The sequence below is a fragment of the Drosophila hydei genome, unplaced genomic scaffold (genome assembly GCF_003285905.1).
Source record: "Drosophila hydei strain 15085-1641.00,03,60 unplaced genomic scaffold, DhydRS2 tig00008114-arrow-pilon, whole genome shotgun sequence".
NCBI classification, from domain to species: Eukaryota; Metazoa; Arthropoda; class Insecta; order Diptera; family Drosophilidae; genus Drosophila; species Drosophila hydei.
The window spans coordinates 5200003-5219444 of NW_022045827.1; the positions used below are offsets into that span (position 1 = coordinate 5200003).

Below are 19442 nucleotides of genomic sequence, written 5' to 3' on the forward strand. Positions count from 1 at the left end.
ATCTGAAAATCAACAAAATAATTATCTTTATAATATGATGGACTTGAGAATTTTTAGAAACAACTGCGACTACCCCAAATGGATACCGAAAAATAAGTGAAACTAAATTCTAGCTGCTGATAAATCGCATTTACATATAATAATAATTATAATATATATTTGTATAGAGATATAGGTAGACACTAAAACTGCACATTAAGCTAAGTAAGATTGTAGATTATTGTTTAAGATCTGGTTGCCTTAGCTATTGTTTCGCTTGCCCCGCTGCTCCTTGCGCCAGGCATCGATACGCTGCTTCAGTTCAATATTTGGAATCAGCATATCCTCAGTGAGGTGCTGTCGATTGAACGGATCAGTGCAGCTATTGAGCAGATGCCGCGTGATAATTGCACGATCCATCACCGTGCCAGAGGGCAGCACAACGGGGTCCGACATCAATGTGTCCATCAGCGGATCTTTAAACTCATCAGGCGCGTCGGCGCACTCATCCTCAGTCTGTTGATTAGAAACTGTAAATGGATATACATAAAGATAATCCAATTAATAAAACTCAGATGGAAAGTGTATTTCAAGAGACAAACCATATATTTCATGAGCCCGCTGCGTGAGCGCTTTGAAACGCTCCACCTCCACTCCAGAACGTATCGCAAGGCGTTTAATGCGTGCCGCTGCCTCATTGCAAATTTGCAGATCAAATGAGCGCTCGTCAGCGGCCAATGCCTGCGCAAATCTATCACAGTCCAAGTGGAGATATATATCAAAGATTTGGGCCAACAAACTGCGAGGCTCCCAACCATATTTGGTTGGGTTCTTCACCTTCAGATCGTTGCACTTGGGCCCAGCCAATTGTTTTAAATTAAAGTTAAGCATGGAGCTGAGACGATCGACCAGCTCGGCGCGCATGAACGGCTCCTTAATATCGCTCTACAATAATCAATCACAATGAATACCAAGTTAAATTAGCGACATTCTTAAAAACTCACGGTCAAGTAATGAAATAGATCAACAGTCTCGCGGGCTAATGTTAAATAGGAACGGCATTGACGCTCATCCGTTGCCAGCTGGGTGAGACGACTCTGCTGCTGCTCAGCGCTCATTCCGCTCCAATTCTGTACATCGGACATAAGCTGCTGTGTGAGATGTATGCGTTTAAGATTCTCGAGGCATTCGTCCAGCAAGAATGTCGTATCGTTCATCAACATGTTGACAAACTTAACAAACTGATTACCCTGTCGCGACTCACAGATGACAGCCTGACGGTGTATGGGATTCTCCCACATAGATTTAAATAGATGGCTAATGTGGTATCTGAAAGAAAAGATGTATTATATTTCAAGTAATACTCTCATAGAGACCTATTCAAACTTACCTTATAGTAAACTTATCGTAAAACTCAGTGCTTTGGCCAGTGGTCTCCACATCAACATAAAATCGCATTAGCGCGCTGACCAGCGCATTCTGTGCGAGCACATGGTTCCACATCTATATATATGGAACTTAAGTATTTACTTTTAGTATCTCTCGTATTTACTTACCGCTGTATTAACGGAATTGGCTGGCTTCAGGGAGAACACAAACATCACTTCTACCAGTTTGGCAGTTACATAGGGATTCTTGATGAGATGTGAGGCGCAAACGCAGGTCAACAACCATGTGATGATCGAATGATCGATGCCCTGCCTAATGTCCACATTGGCATGCTGCATGGCAAACAATATGAACTCTGCGATGTCATCGATGTACCACTCGGGCAGTGCGGAAAATGCGTCAGTCGGTTTTAGTTGCTGCACCGGCAGCTTCGAGATGAACGGACCCTCAATCGCACGTCCCTCGAATTGATAAAGCATAAACTCGCACACAGTCGAATAAAATTCAGTGCAGCGCTGCAGCAGCGCGGGATCCAGGAGCGTTATCTCGCTGCAAGTCTTGGAACTGTAAGGGAATACACATTGGTTATCTTACGTTCAGCAGAGGAAGGAAGCAACGAAAATATCATTTCATTTATAATTATATCTACAGTTCATACCGGTTAAGTTTGCGCAGCTGTTTTTCCCATCGCTCCTTGAACTGATTGTTGCGATTGGCATAGCGTGAGTTAACCCAGTGATGCTTGGTACGATCCAGCTCATCAATTAACTTTTGTAGTTCCTTGATGGCGCGCACCTTTTGACGATATCGTTGAATCGCTGGTAAGTAGCCAAGATGATGAGCCTGCAGCGTAAGGAACCAGCATTGCGTCTGGAAATTTACATTCACCGCTGGCGTTGCAAAATTGCGTGCCAAAAAGTTTTTATACTCCTCTTCGCTGTAACGGATTTTCGTGTCCTGCTCGATGTTGACCAGCGAATTGCTGTAGTAGTGGAAATTCGGCTCAATGCGATCTAACTTAATCTTCACCGACAGCTGCTGAAGTACACTCATCAGATTGATGACGAAGCCATCGCGGGCGAGGAGTTTTTCATCGCTGGCAAATTGCACACGACGATCGTTGTGACGCAGGATTTGAGACACGTACTCCAGAGTCTTGGGACGGCTGCTGGCATTGACGCAGAGCGAGTGGAAAACCGTGTGCATGTGAGTGCGCATTGAGTGGAGCTCCCAGCGTAGCCGCGATGTGGCAGTATCTTCAAGTTTGTTTTTGGTTGTGAACTCGGCAAATTTAACATTCTCTTCGGCAAAGAGGGAGACGGACAGAAAAGGGCCCAGAAAGCTGCACTTCACAATTTCTCGTCCCGGTATCTTTGTGCATATGGGCGGTATATAGTTTGGTTGGCGTGAAATCAAATCGGCAATGGGTCGCACATTGCCCACTTTAATAACCACCAACTTGGAAAGCCATTCTATTTGTTGTGTATTGATCTTCGAGCTGCAAATATTACGTTGCATGCCACTGAACAGACCGCGCAGCAATTGGCCGAATATGGTGTCGAAAATCTCACGCTGCTGATACGTTTCGGCCACCAGATCAATGAGGAAGGATTCGCTTACACGGTCCATATACATGAGCTCCAACAAGGTTGACTGGTCCAACTGATAGTTCAGGTTCTGTTGTATGCGATCCGTTAGAACAAGCACAGCAACCCGAATGATATTCGTAAATGCCAATGTCAACGTCTGCTGTGTGCTATCGTCGCCAGCTTGGCCTATTTCATTGGCTCTGCATCTGTTGGACTCGGTTTGATAGTTTTGATAGCAACGCAACAAATGGAGCATGGCATTGTGCTTGGAGGTAGTCACTATATTTAGGGGAGGAGGCACCACGCACGTAACACCAGCATCGCTGGATGTTATATCAGTCTGGCTAGGTGTTGCACTGGCGCTGGCACCTTGATCCTCTTCAGCGGCACTGCTAGAGGCGACTGCATTTGCCAGTATTTCCTGAACTTCGGTGTCGTCGCTTTTAATCTTTTTGGCTGAGGAGAATTCCTTGTCGTCGCCATTGGCGTCGCTCACACCGGTGGCAAGGGGCGTATCACCCTCCACTTTCAAGCTCTCGTCTACCTCATCGTTGTAGAACTTAAACGCCGTCTCTAGCAGCACACTCGTTATAATCGGTTCAAATTCAAAACGTAATTCAGGATAGAGCTCCAGAAAGCTGGCAGTTTGTGCACAAATGATGGAGCCACTACCGAATTCATTCCATGTGGCATTCAATAGTCTCGACAGCATCTGTTCGTTGCGCTCATCAGCGTTCTTAGCTACTGAGGAATTCGTATTGGACACTATTTTCTGGGACTTAGGCTCCGAGTTAAGCAGAACAGCGTTAGGTACGCAGATGGAATGTGCAGTTGTCATTTCAACGTCCTGAATGGGCGTCGATACCACCGATTTCATTTCAACATCCGTGTCCGGCTTGCTGTCCAGATCTGACCATATTATGGACTCTTTGTCGGCCAATGCGTTTGTTGTATCCGTGCTGCTGGAACCGGCAGACGCCTCGCGTACCAATCGCGATTCGCTGGGAACGTTCGCTTGAATGCGAGGTTGTTTCTCTGCTGCCAACGGGGCGACGACACTAGTAGTACTAAGGACGCCACTACGTGCGGCTAAAGTACGCAATCGTCGAGCACGCATCTGCAAATAGAAATTTGGCAACGTTAGACAAGCTTCAGATGATATTATAGAGATTTTATCTGCTTGCCTCTTCGGCGGATAGCTCAGTTACAACGTAGTCTGTAGACGTTTCATGTTGCGACAACGGCATCTGTTCCTCAACATTTGGTTCGCTGGCACTGGGTGACTGTGGTTGCTCTTGTTGTTCATCCATGGGTTTCTGTGATGGCTCCTCTTCCGGCATATCGCTTATTCAGTTGAGCACTTTGGCTGTGTAACCTGGCAGTTCCCGTATGTTTGCTTGTTGCGTAGTTCTTCTGCTGTCCGGGTTAACGAACCAAACAATGAAACGAACCAGAAAGAGAGATCGAGAGAGAGAGAGAAAAAAAGATCGTGAGAGAGTGACTGGCGATTGAGTGAATTGCCACGCGCATTTAACAAATAAACAAAAGTCCAGCGGTCAACGTCAAGTTCACGAAAAGACAATGATTCGTTGTCTGCGCAGCATCCAATTGCAAATGACAACAGTCAGCGAACTAATTTGTTCTTTGTGATATTAAGATTAACTACGCAGTCCATTTCTGACCTATGACAAAAGCCCAAAGGAAGACAACTATATCGAACATGCAGCAGCTATTTATAGTCTCGCAGCTAAGGCGAACGTTATCTGATTGTCAGGCAACACAGCGGACGGGCTACTAATAACAACAACTGCTTCTGCTGGTGCAAGTGCAGTGCACGATATCAAAACAAGTGACAAGTGTATATCGATAGCATTGATGTAGCAATATATAGATTTTTGCGGATTCCTTTCAATATCCATACGTAATTGAAATTGGTTAGATTTCAAGCATGTTGCGCAATTATATCTTTAAAAAGGCCAAGCAGCTGAATATTTTTGACAAGGGCTTTGTTGACAAGATGACATGACAAAATCCTATAATATATGCAAATATTTAAATGCCTAATTATAAAAAACAAATGTTGAGTTACTATTATCGCGACTCAGCAGTTCTCAATTGCTAAATAAATAACTAACAGAAGAACAGTTAAAATCAGCTACTTTATACCATAACCTAACATATTGTTTATAAATTTCTTGAATCGAATTCAAATGTTTTATAAAAAAAACACGTAAACAAGATGACGAATTATCTCTGGTGTCGAAAATCAAATTGACTCATAAACAGTTACTAATTTTGTTAGATATATTTAACAGTTATCGATAACTTTATCTGTGTATATCCTAGAAGCAGCCCACTCATTTGTTAAACATTGTTTGTTTTTAATTCCTTGTATGATTTTATTTTTGAAAGTCCATGCTATATGCGCATTTTGTGGCTAGCTCACTGAACAACAGATATAGGCTGAAAATACGCACTAGCTTGTGCTTACCTGTAATGGCACTTTCACCTGCCGTCACAATGAGAAATTCATGAAAATCGCAAAATGCGGGCAAAGTCTATTGCATTTCGTTGGGCCACTGGCAACGTTTACCGTTTGTGGCGTTGCCGATCGCAACGCTGGCCTTTGAGAGGGGGGAGGATGACGGACGGTGACACGCACAAAAATTTCTCTTTTGTTCTCGCAGAATACCTTTTTGGCCCCGCAGTGCCAATGTTTACACGTTTCTGCACAATTTAAACTATTTATGGCTTTACAATCACAATGCGTTATTAGATGCGCGTGTGCTGAGATTTTGCACACGTTTGCACACGGATTTTCTATAATTCTACTTTTAATTTTTAGACACTGCGTCCGTCAAACTAGAACTAGGATTGTTGATGTTGTATCGGCAGACAGACTAATCGATAGCACACAATAACTATCGATGTTTAACACGATATTACTTACGTTGACAGCCGAATGGCAATGTTAGAAAATATGAACCTATTTTCACACAAAGCAAACCAAGAGAAAATGAAAAAAAAATTAACTGCAAATTTGATATTAAATTTATCATTCACCAAATTAATACTGAGCTTTGCTGCTATTGACTTTAAAAGAAATCGATAGCGCATGCTATCGATACTTGCGCATTTGCGATGACAAGCAACTCGACAGTTTCGTTCAACAAAAGAAAATCATTTACTCCATATTACAAAAATGTTACAATTACTTGCGGAACCTAATTCGAATCCTAAAAGCTATATATATTTATGTTACTAGAAATCCGTATATCTCTGACGTAGGCTCTGACGCTTAGCAACATGATGCATCTGAAATATATAAATTTTTATTTATTTAGTTTACTTAATAATATTAAATTATGCTTGAGAACTTACTAGACGTTGTTGCCTTCGCTCCCGATTTTTCTCATAGGCCTTTAAAAGAGTTGGACACATGCGTCGTATAAAGTCCTCTGATTCCCAAAAGAGACCGCCTTGATTCTCGTATCGCAGCAGAAACTCAACCTAAAAATGAAAAAAATAATTACAAAAATTTAAATTTGAACTTTTTAATAGGTAGCTTGCCTTGCCCGCCTTTGTCTCCTTGCCCAATACTCGTTCTATACCGTTCTCCGGCTTACACTTTTTATAGAAATCATCTTCGTTGTTTTTATCAGCTTTCACCTCACGTTCCACCAGCTGTGGCATATCCTCAATGTTTAGCAGGCCATCGCGTAGTCGCTCGCCATTTTGTTCGACACGCCGCACAAATGTCAGCGGATGCTGCTTTAAGTAGTCATCCGCTTCGGCGATTGTCTTGGCCAAGTTGAATTCCTCCTCTTCCTCATCCTGGGGGTCTTCGTCGTCTTCGCACTCATCGTCATCATCATCCATGTCCATGCCATCACAGCTAAGATTTGCCTTATTGGCACTGTTACGCGTCGAGTGTTTTTTCTTTTTGACACGATTGCCACCATCGTTTGCTTTGACGTCTGGATGGAATCGTACTTTTTTGACACGATGGTCGCAGCTGTCTGTATTGTGTTGCTCCACCATATCATCTATCAGTTGACCATCAGCGATGTCGCTTGATGTGTTCGATGTTGACACCTCTGCCTCCGTTTCCGCCAGTGTTGTCTCTTTGAGGTTTTGGGAAATGAGTTTCACTTTCGTTTCAAATGCAGCACTGGCTGCCGTTGTATTGCTGCCGCTTTTAAGCGCTGTCGAACTTTCACCTATGTTCGACTCAGCACCGGACACATCAGTCTTTGGCTCGCCTGGTGGCGACTCTCTTAGTGCAGCGGAATCCCTGCTGCAGCTGTCTGTCTCCGCTGCGGGCTCCGTTGTTGTAGCGCTTGTCTCGACCATTACACACTTCCTTTGCATTGATTTGTCCAGGGAGTCACTGCCACCAGAGTCATCATTGGACTTCGTATCCATGTGCGGCAGGTGTAACGCGTCCTAACAAAATTTTTATTGCAAACAAATCAGTTGTGGAGCAAATCTGGCATTGCCATTCCGATAGACATATCGATTAATTGTATTATAAAACATAAATATATGGCGCTGCCAACCTGCTCGTAGTTTCTTGGTATATTATTTAAAAAACAGTCGATATACCCTATATATATATGTATATGTTCCAAAGGTGCAACTATATCTTTATTTGGTGTTATATTAAATCATTTCTATAGTGAATATTTTATAAATTTTAACAAATTCAGGTTATTAAAAAATTTCTTTGCCTCTATTAGTTTTTGACGAAAATAATATAAACATTCTGAATTTTGCAGTTTACCAGCCAAGCCAATGAGTAAATCGAAATGAGATTATCTTTATATTGTTTTATATTCTCAAAATAAAGTTATAAACATCAATGATATTGTGTACTAAGGTAACAGACGAGTTGATTTTGATTATTTTTTTGTTTTTCTGTCATTTTGATGTCCTTCATGGCATTTCAGACCTCATTTCCTTCTAAGCCTGTTGCTAGCAGGATCCGTACCGGGGACCACCACAGCAACCACGATATGGCGGACAGGGCGGCACGCAGCTCATACGAGTAACGGGAACTGAAGCGCAACCTGTCCAGTAGTTAAAACAAAAGTTGGTGCATTGAATTCCAGATGGTATGCCGCAGCAGCCACCCGGATTCCAGCACATGTTGCAAGCTTACGGAAATAGGTGAAAATTGGCCAAAAATCTGTTTATGTTTCCAACTTTGTGTCCCGCAGTGTTGCACCAGCGCCAGATTAAAAAACCAGAATTTATATTCTGCTTAAAAATAAAATGTTCTATTTCGAATATTTGGGAATCTACTAGCTTTACCTGAATCTCAACCCAACACACAACGAGCTCCAAAAAAGATGTAAAAATTTTGTGCTGTGCACACGACGGAGTACAAAACTGGAATGCGCTTTTCAGTTAGATGGGGCACCCAGAATATGTTGAAAACATTTTTTAAACAATTCAGAGCCAACTGTGTCGTTTAATCTTTGATGATTCATATTTAAATTAATGTCGACATGTTTTGAAGACTCTTTACACTTATTGCATAGACAGTGCCACCCGTTTCGTTGGTCAGCTAAAAACCACAAATGGACCAAAGCATTTTCTAGTGTTGCAAAATGGCAAACGCATTTGTCCGTTATAGTTTCAAATGCATTTAATATTAATTTTTCGCAGACTTTCAAATTGGGCACCAAAAACGTCTTTAAATGAATTCGAAAAGAAATACGTTTATTAATAAAATATTTTTTATATTCATTTAATATATTTATTTAAAGAAAAATATATTTGATGAATGCGCATTAAATGATTGAAAAGTATTTGTTTTGAATACAGCTCAAATTTAAATAAGAGAATTTTCTTATTATATAAATTGTTCTTGAAAATAAAAAATTAAATTGAAGCTGTAAAATTTGTTGTAAATGCAACTTGTGTTTTTTTATTATTTGATTTTCCTTTTTTTTTTATTAACAATTGTTTTTTTTTGTACATTTTCTTTGTTTAAATTTATGCCATAAATGTGTGTGTGTGTGTGTCTGTGCATAGTAAACAAAAACTAAGTTATTTACACTAAACTAATTAGAAGTATTTTATTGTTAAAGACTATTTCAAATATATATGTATATACATATATACATATATATACATACATATATATATATATATGTATATGTATATCAAAGGCGGTTTCATTTATATTCAATTAAGTTTCTGTATACTCTGCTTTTTCTCTTTTGTTTTTGCTTATATTTTCATGTTTTTTTCTTCTCTTGTTTTGTTTAAATATTTTATTTTTTTTTAAACTATTTAAATATGGCCCCGCTATTCCACATGTGTTCATTTCATTTCCTTAGATTTTATGATAACTTCTGCTGTGTTTTTAGTATATTTTTGTTCTTGTTGCACAGTGTACACTGCGCGACAGAAACAATGTTTGTATATATAGTTAAACAAAACCATTTGAAACTTTAAATTTTCACTATAAATTAATAGCTATAGTACTTATTTAATATGTGTATGTGTGTGTGTTGGCTGCAAAAATAAATTTCAATTGCAAATATTGCAAATTATTTAATTATTTAAAGTTCATCATTTTGAATTTGTTTCTCTTATTTTGTTTAGCAGCTCTGTTGTAAATATGTTTATACAGATATATATATAGTACCATATTCATTGAATGATATTTTGTATTTTATTTTGTTTTTTGTTTTTTTTTTTTTAAATTAAATTTCTCTCTTTTTTGTTGTTGTTTTTGTTTTTAATTTACAATATTCAATAATCACAGTTCCTATTCAAAAACAAATTGTTTAAAAGACGAATTTTGAATTTGTTTTTAGTTTTAAATTTAGTTTTAGTTTTTTTTCTTTTGATTTTGTCATGAACCAGTTTGGATTTCTTTGAAACGCGTTTGGATCTTGCCTTATAGCTAGGTTTGTTTTTAAAATATATTTTTTTGTTCACATATCAAGTGGAAATTTGAATAAACGTTTCGAAAAAAAGAAATTATAATAGCTAACATATTTAGCCACTGGTTAAATTAAATATTTCTTAGCAAATTAATTTTGTTTAGCTGAAACAACTTACAGTTAGATTTAAAAGTGCAGGAACTTGTCCATCTGTGTGTGTGTGTGTTGGCTTTTGTTAGTAACAATTAAACAATAATTGGTGCTTAAAACGACATTCGACAACTAAATACCCAATTAAAAACAAACAAAAAACATTAACAAGCCCCAAAGAATTCATTAAAATAATCAAAATAATAATAGTAATAATAATAATAATAATAATTATAATAATTATAATAATAATAACATAAACATTTATGCAATACGTCAAATACAATAATAATAATAGTTCAAGTTGGGTCCCGGCCACGCCTACTTGCGGTAAATGACTTTGCCCGTCTTGGCATTGACCAGTATCATTTTATCAGTTGCCTCCGCGCACGCCTCTGCCGTCGCTGTGGGCGTGGCGGCTGCTGCAGTGCCACGCAAGCTGCGTCGCCTCAGCCGATCGCTGATGTTCTCCACGCGCTGCTTCTCCTCCTCCACAATGGCCGGCTTGACGCTCAGCGCGCCATCGTTCTTGTAGAGAATGATCTTGGTGCTGGGCTTCGTTGCCGGCTGCAGTTGCTCTGGCTGCTCGCCATCAGGCTCCAGCTGCTCCAGCTGCTGCTGCTGCTGCACATTGGCATTGAGTACATTGTCCTGATTGTTATTATGCTCGGTTTGCTCTTTATCCGCCTGCGCTGACAGTTGGGCGTCCTGTTCCACGCTGATCTCCAGTTTGTCGTAGCAGGTGAAAAAGTCGACGGACTTCAGCTTTTCGCTGGCATTGAAATGCACCGCCGTGTGCTCCTCCAGCTCCGCCTCGTCCGCAGCATTGTAGTCACAGTGAGCGCACTGCAGCGCCTCCGTGCTGGGCTGATTGATGCAGGCATGCTTCTGCAGATGCTGTTGCAGTTCCTCGTGCTGCAGCGTCTCGTAGGGACAGTGCTGGCAGCGCAGCGGCGTTGGCGCCGACTGCGGCATGTCCAGGGAGCCGGCATCGCTGCTGGCATCGGCGGCCAGATCGCTGGTGGCCACCGAGGCGCTCGTTGAGGGCGTCGAGCTGCTGTGCCGCTCCTCGTCGGCATCCTCCTCGGTCTCCTTGGTCTTGGGTGGCGTCAGCTCACGCGCCACTGCACCGGGGCCACCCGACTCCAGTTGCTTCTTCAGCAGCGAGTTTTGGCCATCGTAGCTGCCGCTCATGGCGCTGGACGAGCTGATGGCACTCTGCCGCAGCAGCTGAGCTCCCAGCTCATTGTCCACCACCCAAATGGTCTCGGGTCCGCTGATTTGCAGCAACTTGGGCGCCGGATAGGCGACATCCTCTTTGCAATTCCTGTAGAGCTGCTGGCACTTCTCCTGGTAGTGCGACATGTGCACCGCACGATGCAGCTGCAGCAGCGTCTCTGCTCCTGTCCGATACTCACAATATGCGCACACATGCAGCTCCTCCGACTCCTGCTCGCTGGGCGTATGCGCCGCCAAGTGCTGCTCCAGCTCCAGCTTGGCATTGCGCTCATCATTGTGCTTCTGGGCGAAGCGAGCCGGACAGCGCGGACAGTAGCTGATCAGCTTGTATTGATATTCCGGCGGCAGCTGCTGGGCCTGCATCTCCCCTGCGCAGCTCTCCTCCAGCTGCATTTGACTCAGATCGATGGCCAGCGGCGCGGTGGCCGGCAGCTGTTGCACCTGCTTGGCAGCAGCCAACTGCAGTGCCACACTGAAATCCAGGCCAGCTCCAGCGGCGGCTGCTGCGCCCAGCTGCTGCTGATGGACGCTGCGCATGTGACTGCTCAGGTGTTGCTTCTTGGCGCAGACGAAGGTGCACAGCTGGCACTCGTACTGCGTGGGCTTGTGCAGCGAGACGTGGTAGTTCATCTGTGACTTGCTTTCCGAGATGTATGGACAGACGGGACACTTCTGCTGCTTGCTCTTCGTGTTGGTGGGCAACTCCTGTGAGCTGTTGATGGCAGCAGCTGCGGCTGCAGCTGAGGGCAGGCGCGTGATCTCGATTTGATCGTTCTGCTGCAGCTGAGCGAGCTCCTCGGCGCTGCTGCTGGCCATGGCATTGGCCGCCTTATAGGCGGCGGCCCAACAGGCAGCCGCCACCTCCAGATCCTGCTGCGTGTTCGCTGCATTCACCACGGCAGCGGTGCTGGCGGAGAGCGGCGAGTGGAGCAGCTGCTCCAGCTGCTTGCTGCTTAGCAGGCCGCTGATGCTGTTGTTGTTGTTGTTGTTGTTGTTGTTCTGGCTAGGCTTGTTGTTGTTGTTGCTGTTGCTGTTGTAGTTGTGTGCTTGGGACTCGTTGCTGGCGCCGGCGCCCTGTGGACGGTAAACGGGCGCAGCGCCGCTGCTGTTGCTGCTGCGCTCAAGGGTCTCGATCCGAATATCCCCGGAATGCTTTAAGCGACAATGCCGCTGTAAATGAGAAGAAGCAGAACACGCAATAGTTGCACAAATTAATAAATTGTTTTTGCTTATATTTATTTAAGTTTTTTTCCAGCGTATTTCTGTGTATGTGTGTGAGTATGTATGTGTATGTGTATGTGAGGATATTTAGTAGCTGGAGCAACAGGTATGGCAGAGCAGCGCAGCGAGCTCTAAAATAATGGGAACAATAGTAAGCCTTGAACATTTCCCTACTATATGTTTAGTGTGGGAAAACTGCAAGAGTTGAATAGTTCATTCATTTTGTAAAGGGCAATACTTAAAATACTGGGAATTTTATTTTTGCCTTTCGTAAGTTCCCAACTATATGTTAAGTGTTGCACAAGTGCAAGAGTTGATTAGTTCAACTAAGGAAATTCATTTTCTAAGTCTTCTTCATACACAGAGTACTTCAAATACTGGGAATAATATTTTTGGCCTCTCATAAGTTCCCAACTATATGCTTAGTGCTGCAAAGCTGTAAGAGTTGAAGAGTTCAACTGAGGAAATTACTGTAGTAAGAGCACTGAAAATGCTGAAAACATTATTTTTGGCTGCGAGAGTTGAAAATTTCAGATGTGGGAATTTATTTTCGAATAGCTGCCATAGCTACTGAAAATATTTTGTTTGCCTTTGAAATATTTCCAGCTACAGTGAGAGTTGCATCAGCTGCTTAATACCCTCTCTTAATATGTTTTTAATAATGTATTTTGTGTATATGTGTGTGTGTAATGTTTATGTGTATTTGGATGGGGAAACCCAAACGAAACACGCGCACCGTATGATTTCTTAACTATGCCCCCTGCATTTTGGGGGGGTTAGCTTGTTGCATGATATTTGTTTGTTTGTTTGTTTTTTTAGGATATGGTTTGAATTGAATCGGTAAATGTATTTTACATTAGTTGCGAAAGCAAGCAAAACTATCACCAATGAGTTCTTATAAGTAAACGTAAACGTATAGCTAAATCGTATATAAAAACATACAAAATTAACAAAAAAAATATAAAAAAATATGGAAAAATATAATAGAAGCAAGACCCAGACACCACACATTTAACATTTAGCATTAGCGTTTTTTCGTATAAAGGAAAATAATAACAAAAACATTTTTTGTTTGCATATTTACCAGCGTTACTTAGGGACTACAGACAGAGATGATTTGCTGAGCAGGGGGCGGGGAACAGATGCACAGATGTCACTAGCTAAATTTTGAATGCGGCTTCTCAAGTGACGGACAAGTTTAGGATATTCTCTTGAATTTTAAGTTAAGTCTTTGCAAATATCTAATAAAAATAACATTTAGCTTGAATATGTTGCTTGTCATAGTTCCGATTGTTAAATATCTTTATATTTTTTTTTTCAATTTTCTTTTTAATTAGCTTCAAATATCAGTCAGAGCAGAGCTGCCCATTTCGTAATCTAAAAAAGTACCAAATACTGGTTTTTAATTAAGTTAGCTAATTTCTAGTGTTGAGCAATTTCGGAATACATTTGAATTTTTGGGCGGACAAATCTCTCTACGTTGAGCTGTTTGGCGAATAGCGTTTGTTTATTGGGTTTTTTTTCGGTTTGTTTTGGGACTCGTTTCGTTTTGAATGGGACAAAACACAAACTGTAAAATGCATTTAAACAAATACCTGGATCACATGCTTCCAATTCGACACCTGATGGCAGTGGCCACAACGATATGGCGACGGATCGCGTCGATCTGTGTCGTTCATCGTTAACAGACTGGGACTACCTGGACTATGGCTATGGAAACGTGTCCCCTGGCCGGGCATGCTCTGTGGCATATACGCTGATGCTGAGGATGGCGGCGGCGACGAGTGCGGCGATGACGCAACAGACGCCGGCGATGCTGATGAGGACGATGCCGATGCCGATAGCGACGACGACGACGACGACGACATTGACATGGCTGGGTTGGATTTGAGATTAGTAGCGTGTATGTGGCCATGGGTTAGACCCGTTGCCTGTGTAAAATAACCATCACCAGCGATGATGAGTTGTTGGTTATGGGCATGTGATTGGTCAATGAGATTGGATGTGGTGCTATTATTATTATTATTATTATTACTGTTATTATTACTCAACATATGAACCAAGGACTTAGCACCAGTGGGAAATGATGTAGAAGTAGAAGTAGAAGTAGAAGAAGATATAGGAGTAGGAGTGGTAGTTACTGGCATAGGCGATGCATTGTTCGTGGTGGTTGAGTTGGTTGTGGTTGTGGTGGTGGGTGTATTGGATGATGCAACGTCGCTCGATGATTTCTTGTGGCCAGCCGCATCCAATCGGAATCCGATGCTGCCATTACCCATAACCATAATTGAGTTACTGTTAGCTGAGCTAGGATTAGTGGCCGTGGCAGTGGCCACTGTTGGCGAAGCACCCGCACCATAGTGTAGACCGTGTCGGGTACGTGGTGATGTGAGCAGATCTTGTAGCGATCTGGCTGTGCTACTACTGGTGATTGTGGGCGACGTCAGACTGTCGGCACTTGCCTCATTTTGACTCGCTTTCTGCTCACCGTGCTCTAATATGGAGGCGGCATTGGCTTTGGGTGTGCTCGTCTTGCCACTGGCTAGCGCCAGGGCCAGACCACTGAGCGCATTCGCATTTGGCGTGGGCGAATGCTGTGCCTTCTGTATGGCACGCTGCAGCAGTCCAGCCGAGATTAGGGAATGTTGCTGATGCTGCTGCTGCTGCTGCTGGTGCTGCTGCTGCTGCGACTGACCGCTGCCGGACGAGCCGTTGCCCGTGGTGGGCGACGTCTGCGACAGGCACATCGCGGCAAATACTTTGTTCATGTAGAGCTGCTGATTGGAGCTAACGGACACCTGCAACGGCGAGGTGCTGCTCACAGCAGCATTCGACTTGGGGTAGCTGGACTCCTGATAGTGTATCTTGACGTGAGCCAGCACAGCATCCCGATTGTGATGTCTGCATGAGGAGAACTGGCATTAGTCTCGGCTCTAGCTGAGGCGTCTTGGACACTCACCTAAAGTTGCACTTGCGGCATCTGTAGAAGGTCTTCTTCTCGCTGCCCTCTTGATGCACCTCGGTGATCAGGTCATCGGTGGGCTTGCCGGGCGGCGTTTGATGTGTGCGCTTCACTGGCGATATGGTCACCGAGGGTGTGATCATGGCCGAGTGGTGCTGCTGCTCCTGCTGCTGCTGCTGCTGCTGTTGCTGTTGCTGTTCGAGCTGCTGGTGCTGATGATGCTGCTGCGTGGCCATGGCCGCATTCATCATGGTCGCCAGCAGCGGCAAACGTATTAGATTGTCAGCCAGCGCTGCATCGTCCAGGGCACTCGATTTGCTGGGCGTCACTGGCTCCAGCGTGATGTCATGGCCAGTGCCAACGCCCACCTTCTGGTAGTCCTTGAGGAAGGCCAGCGATGCCACCTGATTGGGCGTCATTTCGCCCGACTTCATCAGCTTGGGATCGCCGTCCTCCTCGGTGACCTTCATCAAGGTGATGTACTTGTTGTACTTGGTATAGTTGCGTCGACCCGTCTCATCGTTCATCAGCACCTTGGCGGTCTTGTGCGAGGGATCGCGTATGGTCTTCAGGCGTATGTGCTTGGTAATATCCCAGCGCCAGTTGGAACGGTATGAGCATAGCGAGCACTCGAATGGTTTCTTGTTCAAGTGGCCAACGATGTGGACATGGAAACGCGATGCGGTCGATGCCCAGAAGCTGCAGTGCGGACACTTGTAGACCTTCTTCAGAGACGAGTTCGCTGCCTCCTCCTCGGGCGTCATCTTTTTGGTTACCTGCAGTGCATGAGAGAGTCAAATTTCATTTTGACGCATTTGTCGTGCGTGGGTTGCAAGGTCTCAATGTGTGTGTGTGTGTGTGTGTGTGTGTGTGTGTGTGTGTGTGTGTGTGTGTGTGTGTGTGTGTGTGTGTGTTTGTTTGAGTGTATGCACACTTACCTCACCATAACCTGGCGCCGTTTCGACACCATAATAGCTGTTCTCCTCGTTGCTAGTCGCCTGGCTGCCAGGTGACTTGCTCAAGAGATTCACCTTGTCCTGCTGCACCACGGCAGCGGCGATTTCCTTGGCCGCCTTGTTCCAAATGCAGACGCGTTGCTGCTGCACAGCTGCCTGCTGCTGCAGGGCATGCGGATCGGTGCGACGCTCGCAGCTTTCGCCGGAATTCGAGTCGTACATTTCGTTGGCACAGCGTATGACCTCGGCACATTGGGTCAGATGATGCAGCAGATCGGTGGAGGACTTGCAGCGATGGCGGCAGTGCTGGCAGCGTGTCGAGCCCGACACGCTCAAGTTGAGCGCCGAATGCGACTGACGATCGTCGTCGTCTTCATCGATCTCCAAACGATCATCGGCATCGTCCTCGTGCAGCGCCACATCGTCCTCGTCGATGACAACGGCCGAGGACTGACAGCTCTTGCCGTGTATTATCGATTCGGATAGACACTTGGCCACATGGCCACACTGACAGATCAGATTATCGTGCTGGGCGCCCGTCTTCAGCTTGTCGAAGAAGGAGCCGCCGCTCTTCTTGGCCAGCAGACTGCGCGAGGAGCCCATCGAGGCGATGGTCGTGGCGGGCGACAGCTGCGGCACATCCGACTTGTCCAGCATCTCCGAGATTTCCTTCTCATTGAAGAACTTTGAGGCGATCTCCGTGAGCGAGCTGCGCGAGGCATTCGTGTCCTTGGATAGGTTAAGCACGCTACAAGTTGAGAGCGAGAGACGGGTTAATGGGTTAAGTGGGGGATTTCCTCGTGCAGCTTAAATAGGTTTTTAGTATTAGAATGAACTAAAGTTTGTACTTACTCCTTGGGACTCTTCGTAATGGGTATGAGATTGGGCACCGGTCGCAGGGCACGAGGCGTGGCTGTGCCCACGCTGGAGGTGTCCGAGGAGCAGCCGCCCTTCTGCGAGAGATCCGTGGGCTCCTCGTCGTCCTCGTATTTGCTGCGCTTGCCGTAGTGCTCCTCGCCGCTCAAGGCGCCGCCGTCGACATCCTCCAGATCATCGTCCAGATTGTTGTTGTTATATTGATCCTCCAGCTCGGTGGAGTCGCTGAGAAAATAGTCGCACATCTCGCTGGCGCCCACCTTGTTCTGGCGACGCGGCCAAATGGAGCCCGCATTGCCCACGGGCGGCACATGGTGATTCATCTCGTGGACGGTCAGCGACTGTTTGATGTCGGCCGTAAAGTCGCAGGCGGCGCACTTGAAGGCGCCAGCGCCGCCATGGTTCTTCATATGCCTGTCCAGATTCCATTTGTAGGGCGTGCGGAAATCGCATGTGACGCACTTGATCATCGGCATCGAATGGTACTTGACGTGCTTGCTGAAGCGCGCCTTGATGTGCGTCACATAGCTGCACTTGTCGCAGCGGAAGAACTTGGTCTTGCCATGCTCGGCCAGCTCGTGGGCGCGCAGCTGGGTGCGATAGAGCGTGGTGAATTCGCAGGCGCTGCACTTGAGCAGACGATTCTGTGGCTCCTCGCCACCGGAGGACAGAGCCGGCGGCGGTGTGGCCGAGCCGCTGGGCGAGGGCGTTGGCGGCTCCGCTGGCGATGATTGATGGTCGAACGTTTCGTGCAAGTCCAGATCGCGCAGCGTCGCCTGCAACTGCCGACCGTAGCTGGACACCAGCTCCAATTGCTGCTCGCGTTGCTGTTGCTCCTCGCGCTGTCGCTGCTTGTAGGCCTCGATGTCGCGCTGCAGCTTCTGCTCTTGCAGCTGCAGCTCGCGCTTCACCTGCTCCAGCGTGGGCATGTCTGGCACTGACATGGCCAGCGACTGGCCACCCATGACGCCGACGCTCTCCTCCAGCCGGCGCTTGCGTGCCTCACGGCTCATGCCGCGCTTGCCACGCGCCTGGCCATGGCCGCTGGGTATGCCGTCGGTGCAGCCGTGCACCATCTTCATGTGGCGCACCAGCTTCTGGAAGTGGCGGGAGGCATACAGGCAGAGCTTGCACTTGTTTATCACAATCTTCTCGCCGTGCACGTCGCGCAGATGCGTCAAATGGTAGCGCGGATTCTGCGTGAAGTAGGCGCAATGGTTGCAGCTGTAGTTGCGCTTGATCTTGCACTGCGGCAGCCCCTCCTCCTTGGCATCCATGGAGAGCACTACGTGCTGCTGCTGTTGTTGCTGTTGTTGCTGTTGTTGCTGTTGCACGCTGTTAACCACAGCAGCTGCTGCAGCTGCTGCCTGCTGTTGCTGCTGTTGCTGCTGCTGCTGCTGCTGCTGCTGCTGCAACAGCTGCTGCAAGCGATATCTCTCCAGCTGCTGCTCTAGCGCACTCGCCTCTGCTGGCGTTGTGGTCGCGCCTGTGTCCAGCGGCGGCGTCGTGTTGCTGCTGCTGTGCGAATTGCCGCTGTTCCCACTGCCCTTGTGCCCCTGCTCCATGTACAACTGATTGCCGCTGACAACGCTGCGCACGATCAACGTATCGCCAGAGCGCTGCACCATCGACGGCAGATCCATGCTGCTGCACTCTGTCTGAGTGGCTGAGTGTGTGTGCGTGTGTGTGTGTGTTGTGATGTGTGTGTGCGTGTATAGATGTTTGCTTGGTTGTTCCTGATCAATCAGCTAATGTTTAACTGCAAGAGAAAAACATTTTTAATTTGATTAGTTTTAACAATTTTGGAGGCAGGCGTTTAAGCTAGAAGTTTATTTTGGCTTACTTTATTTTCTGTCTATTTTTTTATTTATTAATTATAATAATAGGTAATATATAGCTGTGTCTAAGCTCTTAGTTTTTTCCATTTTTTTTTTTTTTTTTTATTGACATTTAAAGGTATCACAGGCAAGAGCTGTCTCGACAGATCGTCTGTCTGTCTAAAGACTTTGATCTTAGCTTCTTTATGGCAGCACTAAATGCTTAAAACCTAGCCTCAATCAAACAAAATCATTTTAAAGATTAAATTGTTAATTGTTTTTAATATACACAGAAAACTCAGAAACACAGAAAATTCTTGAAATCTACAGCAGAAAGCAGATTAGAAAATCTTAAAAAAAATCTT

General features: G+C 45.2%; 4 protein-coding genes across 12 annotated transcripts in view; all 4 read right to left on the reverse strand.

The window, feature by feature from the left end:
* Nucleotides 1-95: 95 nt before the first annotated feature.
* LOC111592908 (ubiquitin conjugation factor E4 B) lies at nt 96-5923 on the reverse strand. 3 transcript variants are annotated; one of them, XM_023305357.2, is made up of 8 exons: nt 5908-5923; nt 4142-4373; nt 2027-4074; nt 1536-1932; nt 1370-1482; nt 984-1308; nt 582-924; nt 96-509 (listed from the first exon to the last, which is right to left on the reverse strand). In XM_023305357.2, exons 2-8 carry the CDS (start codon nt 4295-4297, stop codon nt 241-243), a joined length of 3651 nt encoding a protein of 1216 aa, XP_023161125.2. In that variant the 5' UTR covers nt 4298-4373; nt 5908-5923; the 3' UTR covers nt 96-240. The 3 variants fall into 3 exon arrangements, with proteins under 3 accessions (XP_023161125.2, XP_023161124.2, XP_023161123.2); XM_023305356.2 differs by lacking the exon at nt 5908-5923 and adding an exon at nt 5449-5846 and having other exon boundaries at nt 4142-4370; XM_023305355.2 differs by lacking the exon at nt 5908-5923 and adding an exon at nt 5449-5845.
* A 194-nt stretch (nt 5924-6117) lies between these two features.
* On the reverse strand, nt 6118-7496 carry LOC111592912. The gene is made up of 3 exons (XM_023305360.2): nt 6528-7496; nt 6339-6467; nt 6118-6272 (listed from the first exon to the last, which is right to left on the reverse strand). Exons 1-3 carry the CDS (start codon nt 7380-7382, stop codon nt 6219-6221), a joined length of 1038 nt encoding a protein of 345 aa, XP_023161128.1. The 5' UTR covers nt 7383-7496; the 3' UTR covers nt 6118-6218.
* Nucleotides 7497-7771: 275 nt separating this feature from the next.
* On the reverse strand, nt 7772-8368 carry LOC111592914. 2 transcript variants are annotated; one of them, XM_023305363.2, is made up of 2 exons: nt 8271-8368; nt 7772-8216 (listed from the first exon to the last, which is right to left on the reverse strand). In XM_023305363.2, exon 2 carries the CDS (start codon nt 8103-8105, stop codon nt 7932-7934), a length of 174 nt encoding a protein of 57 aa, XP_023161131.1. In that variant the 5' UTR covers nt 8106-8216; nt 8271-8368; the 3' UTR covers nt 7772-7931. The 2 variants fall into 2 exon arrangements, with proteins under 2 accessions (XP_023161131.1, XP_023161133.1); XM_023305365.2 differs by having other exon boundaries at nt 7772-8161; nt 8271-8335.
* A 1919-nt stretch (nt 8369-10287) lies between these two features.
* Nucleotides 10288-19442, reverse strand: part of LOC111592925 — a 50862-nt gene continuing 41707 nt past the window's right edge. For 2 of the 6 annotated variants that reach the window (XM_030224479.1, XM_030224480.1), the window contains exons 3-7: nt 17237-19019; nt 16367-17132; nt 15426-16204; nt 14062-15367; nt 10288-12415 (exon numbers count right to left, since the gene is read on the reverse strand). In XM_030224479.1, the coding sequence (XP_030080339.1) occupies nt 10328-12415; nt 14062-15367; nt 15426-16204; nt 16367-17132; nt 17237-18903 (6606 nt within the window). In that variant the 5' untranslated portion in view covers nt 18904-19019 and the 3' untranslated portion in view covers nt 10288-10327. Of the gene's footprint in view, nt 12416-14061; nt 15368-15425; nt 16205-16366; nt 17133-17236; nt 19020-19442 lie in introns of those variants that run through there. The other 4 variants (XM_030224482.1, XM_030224481.1, XM_030224483.1 and 1 more) reach the window with 4 other exon arrangements.